The 16,388-nt window shown below is 38.0% G+C and overlaps 1 protein-coding gene across 7 annotated transcripts in view; it reads right to left on the bottom strand.

Moving 5' to 3' along the window:
• SOCS6 (suppressor of cytokine signaling 6) overlaps positions 1-16,388 on the bottom strand; it is a 90,440-nt gene that overhangs the window by 47,445 nt on the left and 26,607 nt on the right. For 3 of the 7 annotated variants that reach the window (XM_021673544.2, XM_021673545.2, XM_012465398.2), the window contains exon 2: positions 4,525-10,163. The exons of 1 other annotated variant lie outside the window; for it this stretch is intronic. In XM_021673544.2, the coding sequence (XP_021529219.1) occupies positions 8,433-10,037 (1,605 nt within the window). In that variant the 5' untranslated portion in view covers positions 10,038-10,163 and the 3' untranslated portion in view covers positions 4,525-8,432. Of the gene's footprint in view, positions 1-1,362; positions 1,552-4,524; positions 10,571-16,388 lie in introns of those variants that run through there. 3 more of the 7 variants (XM_012465397.2, XR_002479025.2, XM_064379024.1) reach the window with 3 other exon arrangements.

Below are 16,388 nucleotides of genomic sequence, written 5' to 3' on the forward strand. Positions count from 1 at the left end.
TTTTTTTGAGATGGAGTCTCACTCTGTTGCCCAGGCTGGAGTGCAGTGATGTGACCTTGGCTCACTGCAACCTCCACCTCCCAGGTTCAAGTGATTCTCCTGTCTCAGCCTCCCAAGTAGTAGGACTACAGGCATGTGCCACCACACCTAATTTTTGTATTTTTAGTAGAGATGGGGTTTCACCATATTGGTCAGGCTGGTCTTGAACTCCTGACCTCATGATCCACCCACCTAGACCTCCCAAAGTGCTAGGATTACAGGCATGAGCCACTGAGCCCGGCCAGTCATCACTTTCAACGTCTATTGCCATAGTAAATGTAAGTCAAAATGATCAGATACCAAAAACTGATCTACCATATTATTTTCTTTTTCCAATTAGTAATAGTAACCTTACTCATTCACCTTTGAGAAGAAGTGTAGTTTGCTTTATTTTATGGGCCCAATTTATACATATTTCTATTTTGAGGTGTAGGAGTAAGTAAAGATTTGTGTCTTTGTTTGGGCTGCTGTAACCCAATGCCATACACTGGGTAGCTTATAAACAACAGAAATCTAATGGTTCTGGAGGCTGGGAAGTCCAAGATCAAATCTGGTGACCATTGAGGGCCCACTTCTTGCTTCATAGATGGCACCTTCTCCAGGGGCCAGTGTGCTCTCTGGAGCTTCTTTGATAAGGGTGCTAATCCCATTCATGACAGCAAAGCCCTCACAGCTTAATTACCTCTCAAAGGCCCCATCTCCTGATACCATCGCTTTGGAGATTAGGATTTCATCTTTCGAATTTTGGAAGGACCTAAACATTCAGTCCATTTGAATGAGAAAGTGAGCTTGAGAGGGACAAAATTCACTGGATTGTCGAAAGGGTCTGGGATTCACCTTGGAACTGCTGTGTTTCCCTGCTACATTGTTTGAGCACCTTTGCTTTTCCCTTTAGAACCAGGGCCCCTCAACCCTGACTAAACCTGGAAACAATTTGAACTCAAGGCTGAAAAACAGCTTCTAAGTTAATGGGTGGCCCATTCTGGGCTGTGCCCGACCCAGCTGTCTGGCTGGGTCTGTAGGAATACTCTCGATGGTGTCATGAGAAACAAGTCAATGGTGCATTTACACAGAACTGGAGAAATGCTACATTCACTGCCGGGTTACATCATGACTCCAAGGCTCTTGTCCCAGGAACTTAAATGAAATGGGCATACCGAACCGATGGGCTCATTGCGGACTCAGCGTGTTGCAACCATGTTGCAAGTTTGAATTTTTTTTCCTTCTAGCTTTTTTTCTTCAAATCTTTTATTATTTTTCTTTATTTAGGTTTGTCTTAGAAACTACATTAGAAATTTCAAGTTAGAAAGACTTTAAAGTCACCTTTTCCAGCTCCCTACGTGTAGGAATCCTAGAGGACCACATCCAAGCAAATGCAGACACCTAAAGCTGAGACGGTCATCTCACAAATCTGCCAGTTTTGAATAACCTGTAAAAAAGGTACTTCTTATTATTACACTGGTATCTTCAATTAGATTTCATAATCTCATATTCACAGGGAAACTCTAAAATCCTGTTTAACAAAATGACCCAAAAAACGGATGCACTGAGTGGGTATTACGCTGCTAGCTCACCCCTTTTGCATAAGCTTTGTTGATTTAGAATTATGTGATAGCTTAAGAGTCTCTATTAGAAAATTTGGAGAAGCATATATGAAGCACGGCAACATTCTGTGTAAACGCTGCAAGTTTTGATGGGGTGTGAAAAAGAAAAAACTGAACAGTGTCGTGTGCCATTCGGTCATCTTTAAAATTAAAATGATCTTTGAACATATTCTTCATTTTCAGCAAGACTGTAAAATAGTTTCTATCTCCTCCCTTCCTTTCTTGTTCTTTCATCTAAGGCTTATGAGACTTTCAAGGAGGAGAGGTTAATCAATTTTATTTGGGATAATGAGAAAAGATACTGTGAGATAAGGCCTGAATTACCCTTGGAGAATGAGTATTGAGCGTCTGGTTGGATGGGATGGGAAAGACTGAATAAAGACAGATGAACAAATGCAGTCATTTTCATTGACTCTGCTTGAGTGGCTAAGTCATGATTACTCAAGCCACTATTATGCAAAGCAAGTATGCAGCCCACAGGCAGCCATTACTGTTCATATTTCCTTACCCTTTACTTTGGGGAAGGCAAAGCATTTATTACTATTGACCCTCTGTATCTGCTGGTTTGAATCCACAGAGGTAGAGACCTGACTTTCAGGGGCTTTAACATCAGTAGATTTTTGGATCCACAGGTGGTGGGGGAGGGGGTGGAGGGCAGAAGGTGGTTCTAGAACCAATCTCCTGCAGATACACAGGGATGACTGTATATTCACCTTGTGACCTAGACTAGGTAATCAAATCCTAGTGTCCCTGGATGCCACCATATTAGACCCATCAAACCAAGTAAGAGATCCAGAAAAAACCCTCATATGTATATCTGTGCTTCCTAGGGCTTTCTTGGTGTGGGGAAATCCATTGCTTGTGATTAAGAAGTGAGTCTTCCTTTTCAATTTAATATTTACCCTGTTTGTAAGCCAAAGTTAACCAAGGACAGGATTTGACAGCCCAAAATTACCTCTAGGTAAGACAACTGGCCCTATTCATAAACCCTGATCTAGGCTCTGCTTGGCTCTTACTATGTGAGGGAGCCTTTCCCTCCTGACTCCTCCAGAAGTGGTGGTGAGGCTGCCTGGTATTAAGGAGGGAAGGATGTAGGCTGGTACTAAAGTAGTTGCAGGAATCTGACTACAAAACTCAACTGTGCTGTGGGATAAATGCCCACCCAGATATTCACTACTATTGGTTCTTTGCCAGCAACAGGCCTGAGGTGCTCCCAGGGTCTCTGGATTTGACTTCGGTAATCAAATCTTAACAAGCAAAAGGTACTTTTCACTCTCAAATCCACTGGCTGTTTCTTGGGGGTCATGACTGGTCTTCCTGCTAGGACTGAATTATGTAATGTCAAAAACCAATACTTCTACTCCATCAAGGAACACAAAGACCCTATGGAACCAGAGGGTCTCACACGTGAAGGTCTAGGGAAACCGTCCTGGAAAATTCCAGCACGAGGGGGAGCCTGGCTAGAGCCGCAAGTGTCAAAGCAGCCGTAAACTCAGTAAGACGAGCCACAAAGGGAAGGAAGAAAAGAGTCACATTTTGCTAAAAAGAGGATTCAAAAGGTTAGGTAACCCTAAAACTAGAAACTGAAATACAAAAAAAGTTATAAGAATTAAACAACCATCGAAAAAAAACAATGAATTGTAAATGAAGCTGAAGATTTGAAAGAAGAAAAGCCACTAGGCCAAAACAGCAGACATGAAAGCTACATTCAACAGAAATAAAGGTTAAACTATTTTTGATCCAGAAAGTCAAAAGCCTGGGAAAAGCAGAAGTAAAATCTCAGGCTTAAAAAAAAAAAAGGTAAAAATTTGAAAGTGGGAGTGAAAAAAAAAAATGGCTATAGCAAACAAAATCATTACTATTACGCAAGTTCTGACAAAGGCCCAGTATTTTCCGTGTTATCTGGCAGCCTAGCAGCAGGTCTTCAAACTTCTGAGAGCATCTGCCCGCTCTCACCCTCCTCACAGGTGGCCTTACAGGACCACGAGCATCTACAAGGAATGCAGCTTGGCCTCAACAAACTTCCCTGTTCCTCCATCTTGTTAAATGAATGAGCTTAGAGAAGAGGCAGATGAATATAAAACACTCATTTTATTTAAAAGAAGGAAAAGTCTGTTTACCTGGTGATGATGTACCCTTGTGAAGTCTGGTTTTTTATACAATTCTTATCCCACAATAATCTCATAATCTAATATTTGTCAGCACTGTCATCAGCAAAGTATAACGTTAATGCTCTGGAAAATGGGATTAGAGCCTGTATTACTTGGATTCCACTGAAGTGAAAATTTGTGATACATTCTGAACAAGATCAGGTTAAAATTCATCTTTGAATTAGCCATGGTTTTTTCGAAAAAGAATTTGTTTACAAAGTATTCAAACAAAACTCTAAAGTCAATGTTTAATCCCGTATAAGAACTCTGAAAGAAATAATTAAATACAGTGGATATAAAGAGAACTGTTACCTATGAAAAGATTTCTAAATGACCCCTATATAAACTTTAATGACCTGGTTCTATTTCCATGAAATATTAATAGTGACATGCTTTTTAATATGTCAAAACCCAAACACTGTATCATTTAGACTAGCCTTCTTTCAGTGAGGTTTCATTACTTTGTCGGTTTTAATTTAGTCTTTTTGCTTAGATGTTCTCCCAACTCACTCCAGCCTTCACGTGGAAGGCTTTTGCAGATGAGCACCACCACCAGCTGACATCTTCCATTAGTGACATGATTCTGCTTTCCAGTTTTTACTAAAATTTGATGGTTCTCAGTCTCCAGCCCCTGCACAGGTCCTGGGACACCCAGAAATTATCTGGTTAACCCCGTACTAATTAAAATCAGGTACTGCATCAGGGTGTTTAAATAGACTATGAGGCAGGTCTTGTGAACAAAATTTTTTATTTACACACCGTATCTAGAAGCAGATACATAAATTCTTATACAATTAATTTCCAAAAATGTGCAAGAAATTACTATAATTTGCTTACAAACCAAAACACATATTAAAATCAATGGACTTTGGATAATTCATTCTGTGGTGTTCTCAGTACAAATGGTACACACCTGATTTGAAACATACAGAAAAAGTGTAAACTACAGCAATCTGAATTGCAAGTATTAATTTCATGGCACTCCAACAACTATGAAATTTCTTTAACCCAACATGTATATATTTACTACAAAATTCTATAAGAATTTTTCATAATCTCTGGATGTAGAGTTTGGATCACTTTTCAGAAACAGCAACTACACACTTTGCCATGTTATGACTGATTAATAAAAAGAATGTTTATAAAAAACCTTCTTTACAGGATTAAAAAAGTATTAAAAGAAACCAAATTTGTGATTGCTAGTGTACCAACGTTTTTAGAATTTTAAAATTATTTGCGGAACTGGCTATTGTTCCTTATTAGAGTATTCAACAAAACTGTCTATTGCTGGTAGTGTGATTTCATTTTGAAATTAAGACTTCACGTTCGATGAAAAGCAATTAAGATTTAAATGAAAATGTATTATTCTGAATCATTCATAAAGCAGTATCTCTCATATACAATGTGAAATGTACAGTAATTAAAATTGGCATTTCTGAAAGCATTGTTACAAAGATATTTTAGACTTGTAGCACTAGCAGAGACATTGCATTAACCTATATAAGATTTTAGTAACTTTTATCCTGTTTCAATAATACTGACTCAAAAATTACAACGTATACTTTGGGTTCTGTTTCCTTTACGCCAATGATTTAGCCTTTTGGAACTTGATTTTCTTCAATAGCAAGATGGTTGCCCTGTGTAGCTGGTTTCCTTAAAAACTATTTTTAGTTCTATGATCATTTCCTGTGATATATTTTGACCTTCTAAATTTTCAGATTACTGCACCAAGTAGAGTTTTCCTTAGAAAGAGAAAGAATGAGATATTTTTCAAGTACTTTCTACAGCCTTCTTATTATTTATAAAAATGCACAATAGTGTTATAGTAAGCCTAAAAATAGCTTCTGGCCTCCATCATGTTTCGTGATGAAATATTTAATGGAAAACAATTCTGATTCATCTATTATGGCAAATGGATACAGCTTTCCTCTTTTCTTTTCCTTGCCTTGAGCTCAGATTTTTAGAAGCATGTATTGAAAAAGCACTCATAGGCTGTGTCCATGTCATCTAAGTTACCTGCCAATAGAATCCTAAAATTTAACCGAATTGTATCTAGACCAAACTACATGATGAGTTTTCTCTCTCTCTTTTCCCTGTTTCCACTTTTAACCGGACTGTGTGCGTATCATAGAAAGCCAGTCTTCCACATTCTGTTCCACAAATGGTTATCTTTCCACACAAAAGTAGAAAATGTCACAAAACATCTTTCTGCTTGCAAATTTAACTTTTTGGCAAATAGTCTGACTTTATCAGAATCTAACAATTTCAAACTAGATTAGAATAGGGCATATTAAAGTATATATTATGAATGTACAAAAGCACATCAAAATTTGGCTTTCTGAATTAGAACAGTATCAAGACTGTTCTCCACTAAAACACAAAATACAATTTTAAAAAACATTTAGATGAAAATCTGAATAATCTTGACACTAAGCGGGTAGATCATAAACACATGGCATGATGAGAAAACGCAGGGAATGGGTTATGTCCACATAAGACGGGTTCAGGGCAGTCCAAAGACCTCTGTGCACCATGATCTCACAAGGAGGACATGTAAATGCTTCTGGAGACACGGAGAAGCCATTTCAACATTTATTATTAATACACAGTGACTCTGTGACAAAACCTGCCATCTAATATAGATGCACAGGGACTTTTAACTCACCCTAGATATATTTTAAGTTGTTTTAAAAATAAATAGTTTTGCAAAAAAATAGTTTAAATGTCTTGCATTAATTTGATAACACGCTTACAACTCTGTAATAGTTCTTAATCCAAATAGCTTATAATGAACACTTAAATTATATTATTACAGTATTACTCCATATTCCATCTTATTAGGAGAAAACATATCAGAAAATGAATGAGTCTTTGTAATAAGGTACAATTAGCATCCCACCAAAATTAAGTACCTTTTCCCCTTTAAGTCAAAATACCATAACACCATAATATTATGGCATTGTGCCTTTTCTTGGTAATATCTCAGTTCTGACCCTAAAAAACAGAGAGAAAAAAGTGAGGATTCAGGTATGTTTGAATGACAAAGCCAGAAAGTTTGACCTAAACCTTTACCCTCATGTTTAAAGTGGGTAAGAGACTTTTCCTATCTCTTCCTTTAAGTGGCAAAGGAAGAACCATCCCAAATTACATGTTTCATCTGAGATAGAAACATTTTCCTTTAAAGCTGTGTAGCTGAAAATTTTCTGGACAGGGCAATCCCAAAATACTACATCCATTGCAGAACTGTTAAATGAATAAACACCCTGCGTTTCAAAGTAACTAAAAATTACTGAATATAACATCCCGCCCCAACAACCGACTCAAGGATATAAAATCATCAGCATGGCAAATTACTGAAGATTTAGCTACATTTAAAAAACCTATTTTTAAATGGCAGTATATATGATAGACAATATGACTTTCACATTATCTAATACGGTTTTAATATTTTTCTCACATTGTGAGAAAAATTGCTCCACAATTTCCCCAATTTTTAAAGTCATCAAGGGTTCTCTTTATAGTGGGGATAAGGAATGGTCAAATCCAGCACACTTTTATAGTAACTACAAAGAAGAGAAACATAAATCCAACTTTAAAACAAAGTTTTCTTTCTATTCAAATCAATTTAAAACTTTTTATAAACATTAATGCTGCAAGGGAATCCAGTCCATTTATGAAAATTAGTTGACAATCAAGTTCACCCAAGAAAATGTTGACTAAGCTAAAGAAATCACAGATAAAACATTTTACCAAAAGAAAGTACAGGTAACACACAACAAAAATGCTATCACGGCAAACTATGATCATCTAATATTTCTTTAATAATAATTCTAGTTCCATAGGTTTTCGTGTTATGCCAATTTGTACCCGAGTTTAATTACAGAAAAGGCAACAATTCCTAAACTGGTGGTATACATTTCTTTATAATTTTTTAATGTAAGGCCATTTATTAAAATAGACAAACTATAAGATGAAAATGAAGGCAACATAAAAATTCAACTTTTCACAACCAAAAAACTTAGCACAACCTCAGAAATAATTTAGAAAAAATTATGTTGTTGTTATATGTTGTAGATCTCCGTTCCATTACCCAAGATTATGTCAATTCATGATTCTAAATAAATCTTTTTAAAGTAAGAGATTAAAAACTCATCTTCAGTGTATACGTAAATTCTGTGTTTTATCACATCACACAGGTATGTTTATTCAACACTATCTTTTGAAAATGGGCCATTTAAAAAGACAGCAATTTCCATTCTGTAAGTTTCATTCAACTTTACTTAGGGTTGAATACACAAGAAATGTGCTTTTAATGCATAAAAATCACAGTGGATAGCAGCAAAGGACTGGGCGGGGGGCATTGAGGAGAATTTGATAATTCACATTGTGATTATTCTGCACATTGATGAAAGATAATTCACACCTCTAAAACCTCAAGACTTCCCTTTTTAAAGAACCAAAAGAAACCCAAGACACCTTGCTGACACTTCCCCACCCCTAAACGAACTGATGACTCTTTTACACATAAAACTGAAATAGTTATGGCAGCAAAAGATTTTGATGGCAATGAAAGTTTGTAAACTGTATTTCAATCTCTTTTCCTTATTCCCAAAGTGCAAGATGCAGGGTTCTCAATCTTTCAGTAGTGCTTCTCCTGTAAATAATCCTTCATTTTGTTTGGCAAAGGCAGTTTCTGAATTAAGTCTATCCTGGTATACTGACGTATAACAAAACGACATAGGTACTGCAGCGAGCGCACCTGCATGAACCGGGACACTGGGTTGGTCAGTCTGACGGGATAAGTTGCAGATCCAGGCAGCCGAGACCTTGAATAACAAAAAGCTCCATTTTCAGAGTCCCTGATTGAATGCTCAATTAGATCTACTATGGACGTGTGTCCTTCCACATCTGGCTGTTCATAAAAGCTAAACCTACCGTTTGAGTGCTCAATTCTAGTGTGAAGTGTTTTACCATGGGAGCGAAAGCTCAAGCTTAAAAGATAACGGTCGTCAGAACTGTCCCGGACAAGAAAAGAACCATCTGGCACGTTTGCTAGCTTCCCTTCTGCCTCCCAACGTGTGATTGGTCCCCAGTACCATCCTTGTTTTGCAAGTTTTTTCAGCTCCTCTGTAAGGCTTGTCACGACCATGGGACCACTACTTTGCACTGAGTCATAAACTCTTGCAACCCCAGGAGCAGAGTTAGGATCAAAATTCAAATGACAGCGCATACTTTCAGCCACGTGGGCCTCTGTGCCAGGGAGTCCACCGAAGTTCCTTTGGATTTGATTATTCTGCATTGGAGGTAGCAATGGTGAGAGTGGAGGGACATCATCGTGACCCGCCCTCGGGCTCTGCAACATGACTCCCGTGGTGCCAATCAACAAGCCATTCACCGACTGATCCACAAAGATCTCTGGGGCAACAACGAGGTCCTGGTCTACCTGACTCTCGTCTTCCGGGAAAGGGCGCCCTCCCACTTGAGGAGGAACCGCAGAGACTTCCATGGGAGAAGAACTGTCCAGACAATAGCTACGTGATCCTTCCAAAGGATACATCCCCTCATCTAAAGGCACAGTATACTGAATGTAGTCCTGAGGCATAAGTCCAATAACGACAGGCACATGTTCATCCAGGTGAAGATGCAGGTCTCCGTTATGTGAAGCCGAGCTCTTCAGGGAATTGGCTTGCTCTTGGCACGCGGTCTCAGACTGGAGGTCGTGGAAATCCTTCCGGACGCCATTCAGGGCTGGACTCGGGCTGGAAGAGTGAACCAAGGCCTTGACTCTCACCTCCATCTTGATGCACGTCTCCTCGGAGTTTGTGGGCCGAAGAGGCCACGGCGTGGGACTGTAGTGATGGCTGCGGAGGGAGGTGGACCTTATCGGCCTCTGAGCTCTCACGTCTTTAAAGACTATGGGTGCTGAGGAGGAGGAGAAGGTGTCCTCGTCGGCACAGCTCCCAGAGGGTGCGCCTGCCTTGCCTTTTTTCTGTTTTGCAGAAAGCCGCCTTTTTAGCGTACCCATCAGGCTCTCGCTTTTTGATCTGTTTTTTCCGCCTTTTTCATCTTCACTGTTGATATCGCAGCTGGCCATATCTTTACCGTAGCAGCTACCAAATAAGGAATCATCTTTTCCAAAGTCACTGGCTAGCGATGGTTGTTGTACTACCATGAAATCAGTTTCTTCTTTACTTTTATTCAAGTTAAAAGATTTCCGGAAGGTTTTAAGACTAATTTTCTTCATTATGACTAGTTACCTAATCCAAGGGATCAAAATTTCTTCCTGGAATATTATCCCCAAACATCTGGAGAGCCTGCAAGGCTGCATCTATGTATTTTTCCTGCTTCATTTAACCTTTGGAGCCATTTTCTAAAAAAAAAGAAAGAGTCATATTAAAAATATTTCCACCAAAGTTTTATTTTAGTCAGTTTTAATCCTTTAGCTTCTGAATAAGAATGCCCCAGTCTTTTCTTAATGTCAGCTCTGTTAGGACTGGGGTTTCTTTCTGTCGCACCCAGCAGAGCAGATCACTGCCTACTACACAATGAGCATGTACTGAATATTTGATCATGTTTATAAAGAAAAAGTTTGCATCTACCTTTCTTTTCTCTGGCACCTTGCTTTTTGGTACAATCTCTAACGTATGGGCCAGTGTTCACATTCTTCCCAGCTGGACTCTAGGCTAGACCTGTGCACTCCTGCAGCACTGACCCCGACTGCTCCTCCGCTGCCCGCCCGTGTCCCAGTGTGACACTCAGTAAAGGCACTCTGTAGAACTGGAAAAACAAGCCTAATCAGCTCAACACCTTATGTATATTTTAATATTTAAGCATGTGTCAAAATAAACAAAAAGAATTTCATTATTTATGATAAATTATCTAGAGATGTTCCTCTATACTCAGGAGTTCCTTGAGAATAGGCTCATTCACCATCAAGTTCTCCAAGCACAGAGGAGGGAGAAGTCAAATGTGTGCAGGCTGAAAAGCTTTCATCTCTGAAGTACACCCATAAAAACGAGATGTGTCTAGTTTTGATCTATTTAGAAGATTATGAAACATATTTCCAAAATTATTATTTCTTACTTTTTTGCAATTTCCGGTGGCAAATTTTTACTTCTGTATCCAGAAATACGTTTTCTAAACTTTTTAAATACATTGTTCTACCACTGAAATACAGGATTTCAATTCTGTAAAGACTTTCTGAAAGTCATTTCACAGGAAGAAATCTTGGTTCCATAAACCATGTTAAGTGATCCTAGTAACACTGCTTTACAAAGGCCTTCTGTTTAAACTGTGCAGAATGTTTTTTTTCCTCCACGGCCATGTGCTGCCTTCTCTGCAGCCATCAGAGTATATATAATGCTTTGACAAGGTGATTTGCTTGAACTTGAGCGAAATGCTAATAAAACCCAGAACAAGATTCTGACCTCCTAAACCAGCAGTTTAGCGCCACTCAGTTTCTTGGCAAAAGACTCTGGCTCTAGCTTTGAGCCCATTCATGAATTCACTCTGCATCTGCTAAGCCCCTACTCAGCCTGCGCTGAGTCAGCTTGGCTCAGCCCTGTGTGGCAATATGCAGATTAAAAAATAACTGACGGTCTCCTAATCCGGTAAGAGAGACAGATGTATGAATGGATACATTGTAGTATCAACCATTCAGTCACATAATGGTACACAAGGTTAGAGTTGAGTTGACAGGATAGAGAACCTGGTAAATGTCTCCTCTTAGCTTTGGATAGGATTTGGGTGGTATACAGATGGAATCATTCTTACTAAAAACCACTCAGATCAGACAACCTATCAGGGGATCAGTAATATCATGTGCCCAAAACGAAGAAGCAATTTTTATGTCTACTGTCATGCACTATGTTTCTGAACAAGTTGTAAAAAATAAAAAGTTTAAAATATCTGAAGCACCAGTTACTTTCAAATAATAAATGAAGTCGTATATTAGGTGAACTCACTGTCTTAGTCGCATGTCTTCTACTCAAGCATAATGATGTATTACAACTGCCAGAATCAGTAACTGATTAACCCTCCTAAATGTGAGATTCAAATAGTTCTGCTTCTATCACGCCCATACCCCAAAAACACGAGAGACTGGCAACCACAGTAAAAGTACTTGGCAATTACCTACTTGAAAATGATACCTTTTTCAATTACCAATCCATATTTGTAAGCTATTGATCAATACTAATATTAAAGAAACAAAATTCAATCCTACATTACAAACCATAAAAAGTTCTATTAGGCCATATGGTCTTTTATCTCTTCCCTTCAATTTCTAGGCAAAGATTACTCTAAAATTTTTAAGAGTATCTGTTTTTCTGTTTGCACATCCAAAAATATATGCCATCTTTTTATAGGATTACCATCTGTCTCGTGCCTAAGTAAATGTTCTGAATTAGTTTTACTGCTTTTCTAATTGTAAAATTTTAAGTTTACACATATACTTGAAAATGTATATAAAGTTTCAAGGGAAAAAGCTTTCGACATTCAAATACTTTATCTATACTAGTAAAGGATAGCATCTTCAAATAATTTCAACCTCTTCTTAAAGAAATGACTTGAGGTAGTCAGTCATCATAACACATAATAAAAAAATTAGATCAAACAACTACTTAATCTTCAATAAACAAAACAGCTTTATTATCCCCCTTTTACAAAATGAGGAAACTGGGTATCAGAGAGATTCAAAATTGCCCAACAAAGTCAAACAATTTGCTACTAGAAACAGCAGATCCAGAATCTAAACCTGGTTGCTATCTGCAAAGCTCACATTCTTTCCCTATGCCAAACTGCCCTACCTGCCTTTCTACTGCTTACATCAGTGGTTCGCAAACATTCTGGTCTCAGAACCCCTTTATTCTCTTAAAAGTTATTGGAAGACAAGCAGCAGCACTGTTTATGTGGGTTGTGTCGACTGAAATGTACCCTACTAGAAAATAAAACTGGGGCTGGGCACAGTGGCTAGCGCCTGTAATCACAGCACTTTGGGAGGCCGAGGCAGGTACATCAACAGAGGTTAAGAGTTTGAGACCACCCTGGTCAACATGGTGAAACCCTGTCTCTACTAAAAATACAAAAAAAAAAAAAAAAAAAAATTAGGTGGCGTGTGCCTGTAATCTCAACTACTCAGGAGGCTGAGGCAGGAGATTTGCTTGAGATCAGGAGGTGGAGGTTGTAGTGAGCCAAGATCGCACCATTGTACTCCAGCCTGGGCAACAAGAGTGAACACTCAGTTTCAAAAAAAAAAAAACCTAAGAAAATTTGTTATTTATTTATTTATTGAAGACACAGAGTATCACTGTCTTGGCCAGGCATGATCTCGGCTCACTGCAACCTCAATCTCCCAGGCTCAGGAGATCCTCCTACCTCAGCCTCCCAAGTAGTTGGTACTATAGGCATGCACCACCCCGCCTGGCTAATTTTGTCTATTTTTTGTAGAGATGAAGTCTATGTTGCCCAGGCTGGTCTTGAAATCCTGGCCTCAAGCAATTCTCCTACCTCAGCTTCCCAAAGTGCTGGGATTACAGGTGTGAGGCACTGTGCCCAGTCTAATTTTAAATTTATTTTAAAATGACAATATACTCATTACATGTTAACATAAATAACATTTTTATGAATGATAATAAAAATCAGTGAAAGTAGCACCACTTTACACTACTGTAAATCTCTTCTTCCTGACTTAAAGGAAGACAGCTAGACTCTCATGTCGGCTTCTGCACTGAATCTGTTACAGGACAGTAGCCCTCTCTAGTCTCGGCAGAGGATACATCTAAGATCCTCAGCGGATGCCTCAAACCACAGATAGTACAGATCCCTATATAAAGTATACTTCACTTTTTTTCCTATACACACATAACTATGATAAAGTTTAATTTTTAAATTAGGCACAGTAAAAAATTAACAACTATAATTTATTTAAAAAATTGAAGAATTATAGCAATATATTGTAATAAAAGCTATGAGAATGTGGACTCTCTCTCACACAAAACATCTTATTGTACTGCACTTACCTGTGTTAAGATGACTATGCACCGTGGGTAACTGAAACTGTGCATAGGGGGACTACCGTATGTTGTTTTAATTAAAGTGTAAGAAGAAAATTCAGCCTCCTCCAGATACACAGTTGGAAAAAGGAAGAATATATTTTATTTAATAACCTTTTCATATTAACTATGGATATTTTTCTTTGATACGATATCAAAATTCAATGAATGATAGTTTCTTAATGTAAAATTGCCCTGTAAAATCTTAAACCATAACAAGAAATTTTTCACTCTATAACATTCAAACCCACTGGTCCATCTTGCATTTTGAACAAATCTTATATGCATCATGGTTTTCTAACATCATATATTAGTAATTTCATTATACAATATGACAAACTCATATTTGTGAATATCACCACTGCTTTCATTAGAAAAGTCTTTAATGTACTGAAAAGCAGTTAAGTCAACAGTGGTAGATACAAGCTTTCCACAACTGTAATTTTTGTTTGAAACATGGAATTTGGGCTGGGTGCAGTGGCTCATGCCTATAATCCCAGCACTCTGGGAGGCCGAGGTGGGTGGATCACTTGAGGTCAGGAGTTCAAGACCAGCCTGGCCAACATGATGAAACCCCGTCTCTACTAAAAATACAAACATTAGCTGGGTATTGTGGCTCACATCTGTAATCCCACCTACTCAGGAGGCTGAAGCAAGAGAATCATTTGAACCCAGGAAGCAGAGGCCGTGATGAGTCAAGATCACACCACTGCACTCCAGCCTGGGCAACACAGCAAGACCTCATCTCAAAAAAAAAAAAAAAAAAGAAAGAAAGAAAGAAAGAAACTTTTAATTTTATCACTGGCAACAATATTGTCACTTGTTTTTATTGAAGTGACAGGCTGATGTTGATCATTTATGGGAAAATATCTATTAAAACTCAGATGGAATAATCATGTGTCTGGTCAGTCGATTGTTGCTTTTAGTAAAAGCAGTTATTTCACAAAATAAGAAGCTAGTTAGCTAGTGTAGCCAGCAATTCAAACAACAAGCGCTTCCCCTGAAGACACTCTTCCTTCTTCAGTATGTACTGAAAAGTACCTTCCAAATATTCACATTTCATAAAAAGGATTTTACAAAGATGAATACTCAAGGTGACGATTTAATAAAATTAATAACTTTTACAGCTTCATCAATGGTATCCTTAAGTATAACCAAATTTTTTTTTTTTTTTTTTACTAAAATGCTTGGTTCTTACTAAAGTAAAGAACATATGACTACTATTACATGACTACTATTACAGTTTGGTGCCACTGCCTTGACTCATGGTAAGGCATCATCAGTTTTGTCCACCATTGCTTTTTGTACCATCAGTGAAAAAGGCAAATGATGTTTCAGCATTATTATGAAAGAGGATCCACAGACCAGAGCCACAGGCTTAAGGTATCTGTGAAGGCAATTTAAAAGAACAAAAAGAAAGACTTTAACATAAAGCAACGAATCCACATAAAAAGTTAACAAGATGAGCTGATAGCGCTGTAAATATCTCTCTGCACCATAAGTTGCATTGTCAATTTCTGAACCTTCATGGTTCATGTACTTTCATCTGTTTCTTAGATTCGACTCCACTGCTCCTAAACCTGTGAGAACACTATTTGTCATTCCCTCAGGAAAAAAAGAAAAAATAAGAGATACGAAAGTCTTCCCAGAAAGGGAGTAAAGAAAAAGGAGGAATGGAACAGACCATATAATAAAAAAGAATTACAATATAAAGATAATATATGATAAGATGTAGACTACAAAATGTTTTTTTCAACCAATACATATAAATGGGGTAAATTCAACTATTAGAAGAAAAATATTTCCAAGATCTGGTTTTTGAAAAGCAACAATCATGTTATATACGGAAAGGACACACTAAAACAAATTATTTCAGAAAGTTTCAAAAGTTTCAAAGTTTCAAAACGCCATAAAATCTCTCCAGTATTTCTACTCTTTCCAACTATTCTCTTCTTCACCGTGCCTGTGATTTTTTTGCGCTACCAGCTAGTAGTACTCAGTGTGTTCTACTTGAGATCAGGAATGTTTTCAGTAGTGGTCACTGCTGTATCTCCAACACCAAAGATAGCTCCTGGGCATGGCTGATGCTCAGATGCAAACTTTGTTTGTATTTAAATTCATTATGCAATTTAAACACATGAACAAGTAAGTATACTTTGGAAAATGATTTCTATAAAAGTAGTGCTAATTGATTTGGAAATAAATAAATGCAGGTGGCTAAAAATGTTTTCTGCAGAATCAGGTACGGGCAAAACCACTCTAAAAGACTAGGGAAACATTCCTTTAAAAAAAAGAAAAAAAACCCTAGTCCTATAATAAATAATAGGTCAGGTACAGTAGCTCACGCCTGTCATCCCAGCACTTTGGGACGCTGAGGCGGGTGGATCACTTGAGGTCAGGAGTTTGAGGACAGCCTAGCCAACATGGTGAAACTCCGTCTCTACCAAAAAATACAAAAATTAGCTGGGCATGATGGTACACGCTTGCAGTCCCAGTTACTCAGAGGCTAAGGTGGGAGGATTGCTTCAACCCGGGAGGCAGAG

This window comes from Aotus nancymaae, unplaced genomic scaffold, assembly GCF_030222135.1.
Source record: "Aotus nancymaae isolate 86718 unplaced genomic scaffold, 86718_ANA_hifiasm-v0.15.2.pri h1tg000020l, whole genome shotgun sequence".
Classification (NCBI taxonomy): domain Eukaryota; kingdom Metazoa; phylum Chordata; class Mammalia; order Primates; family Aotidae; genus Aotus; species Aotus nancymaae.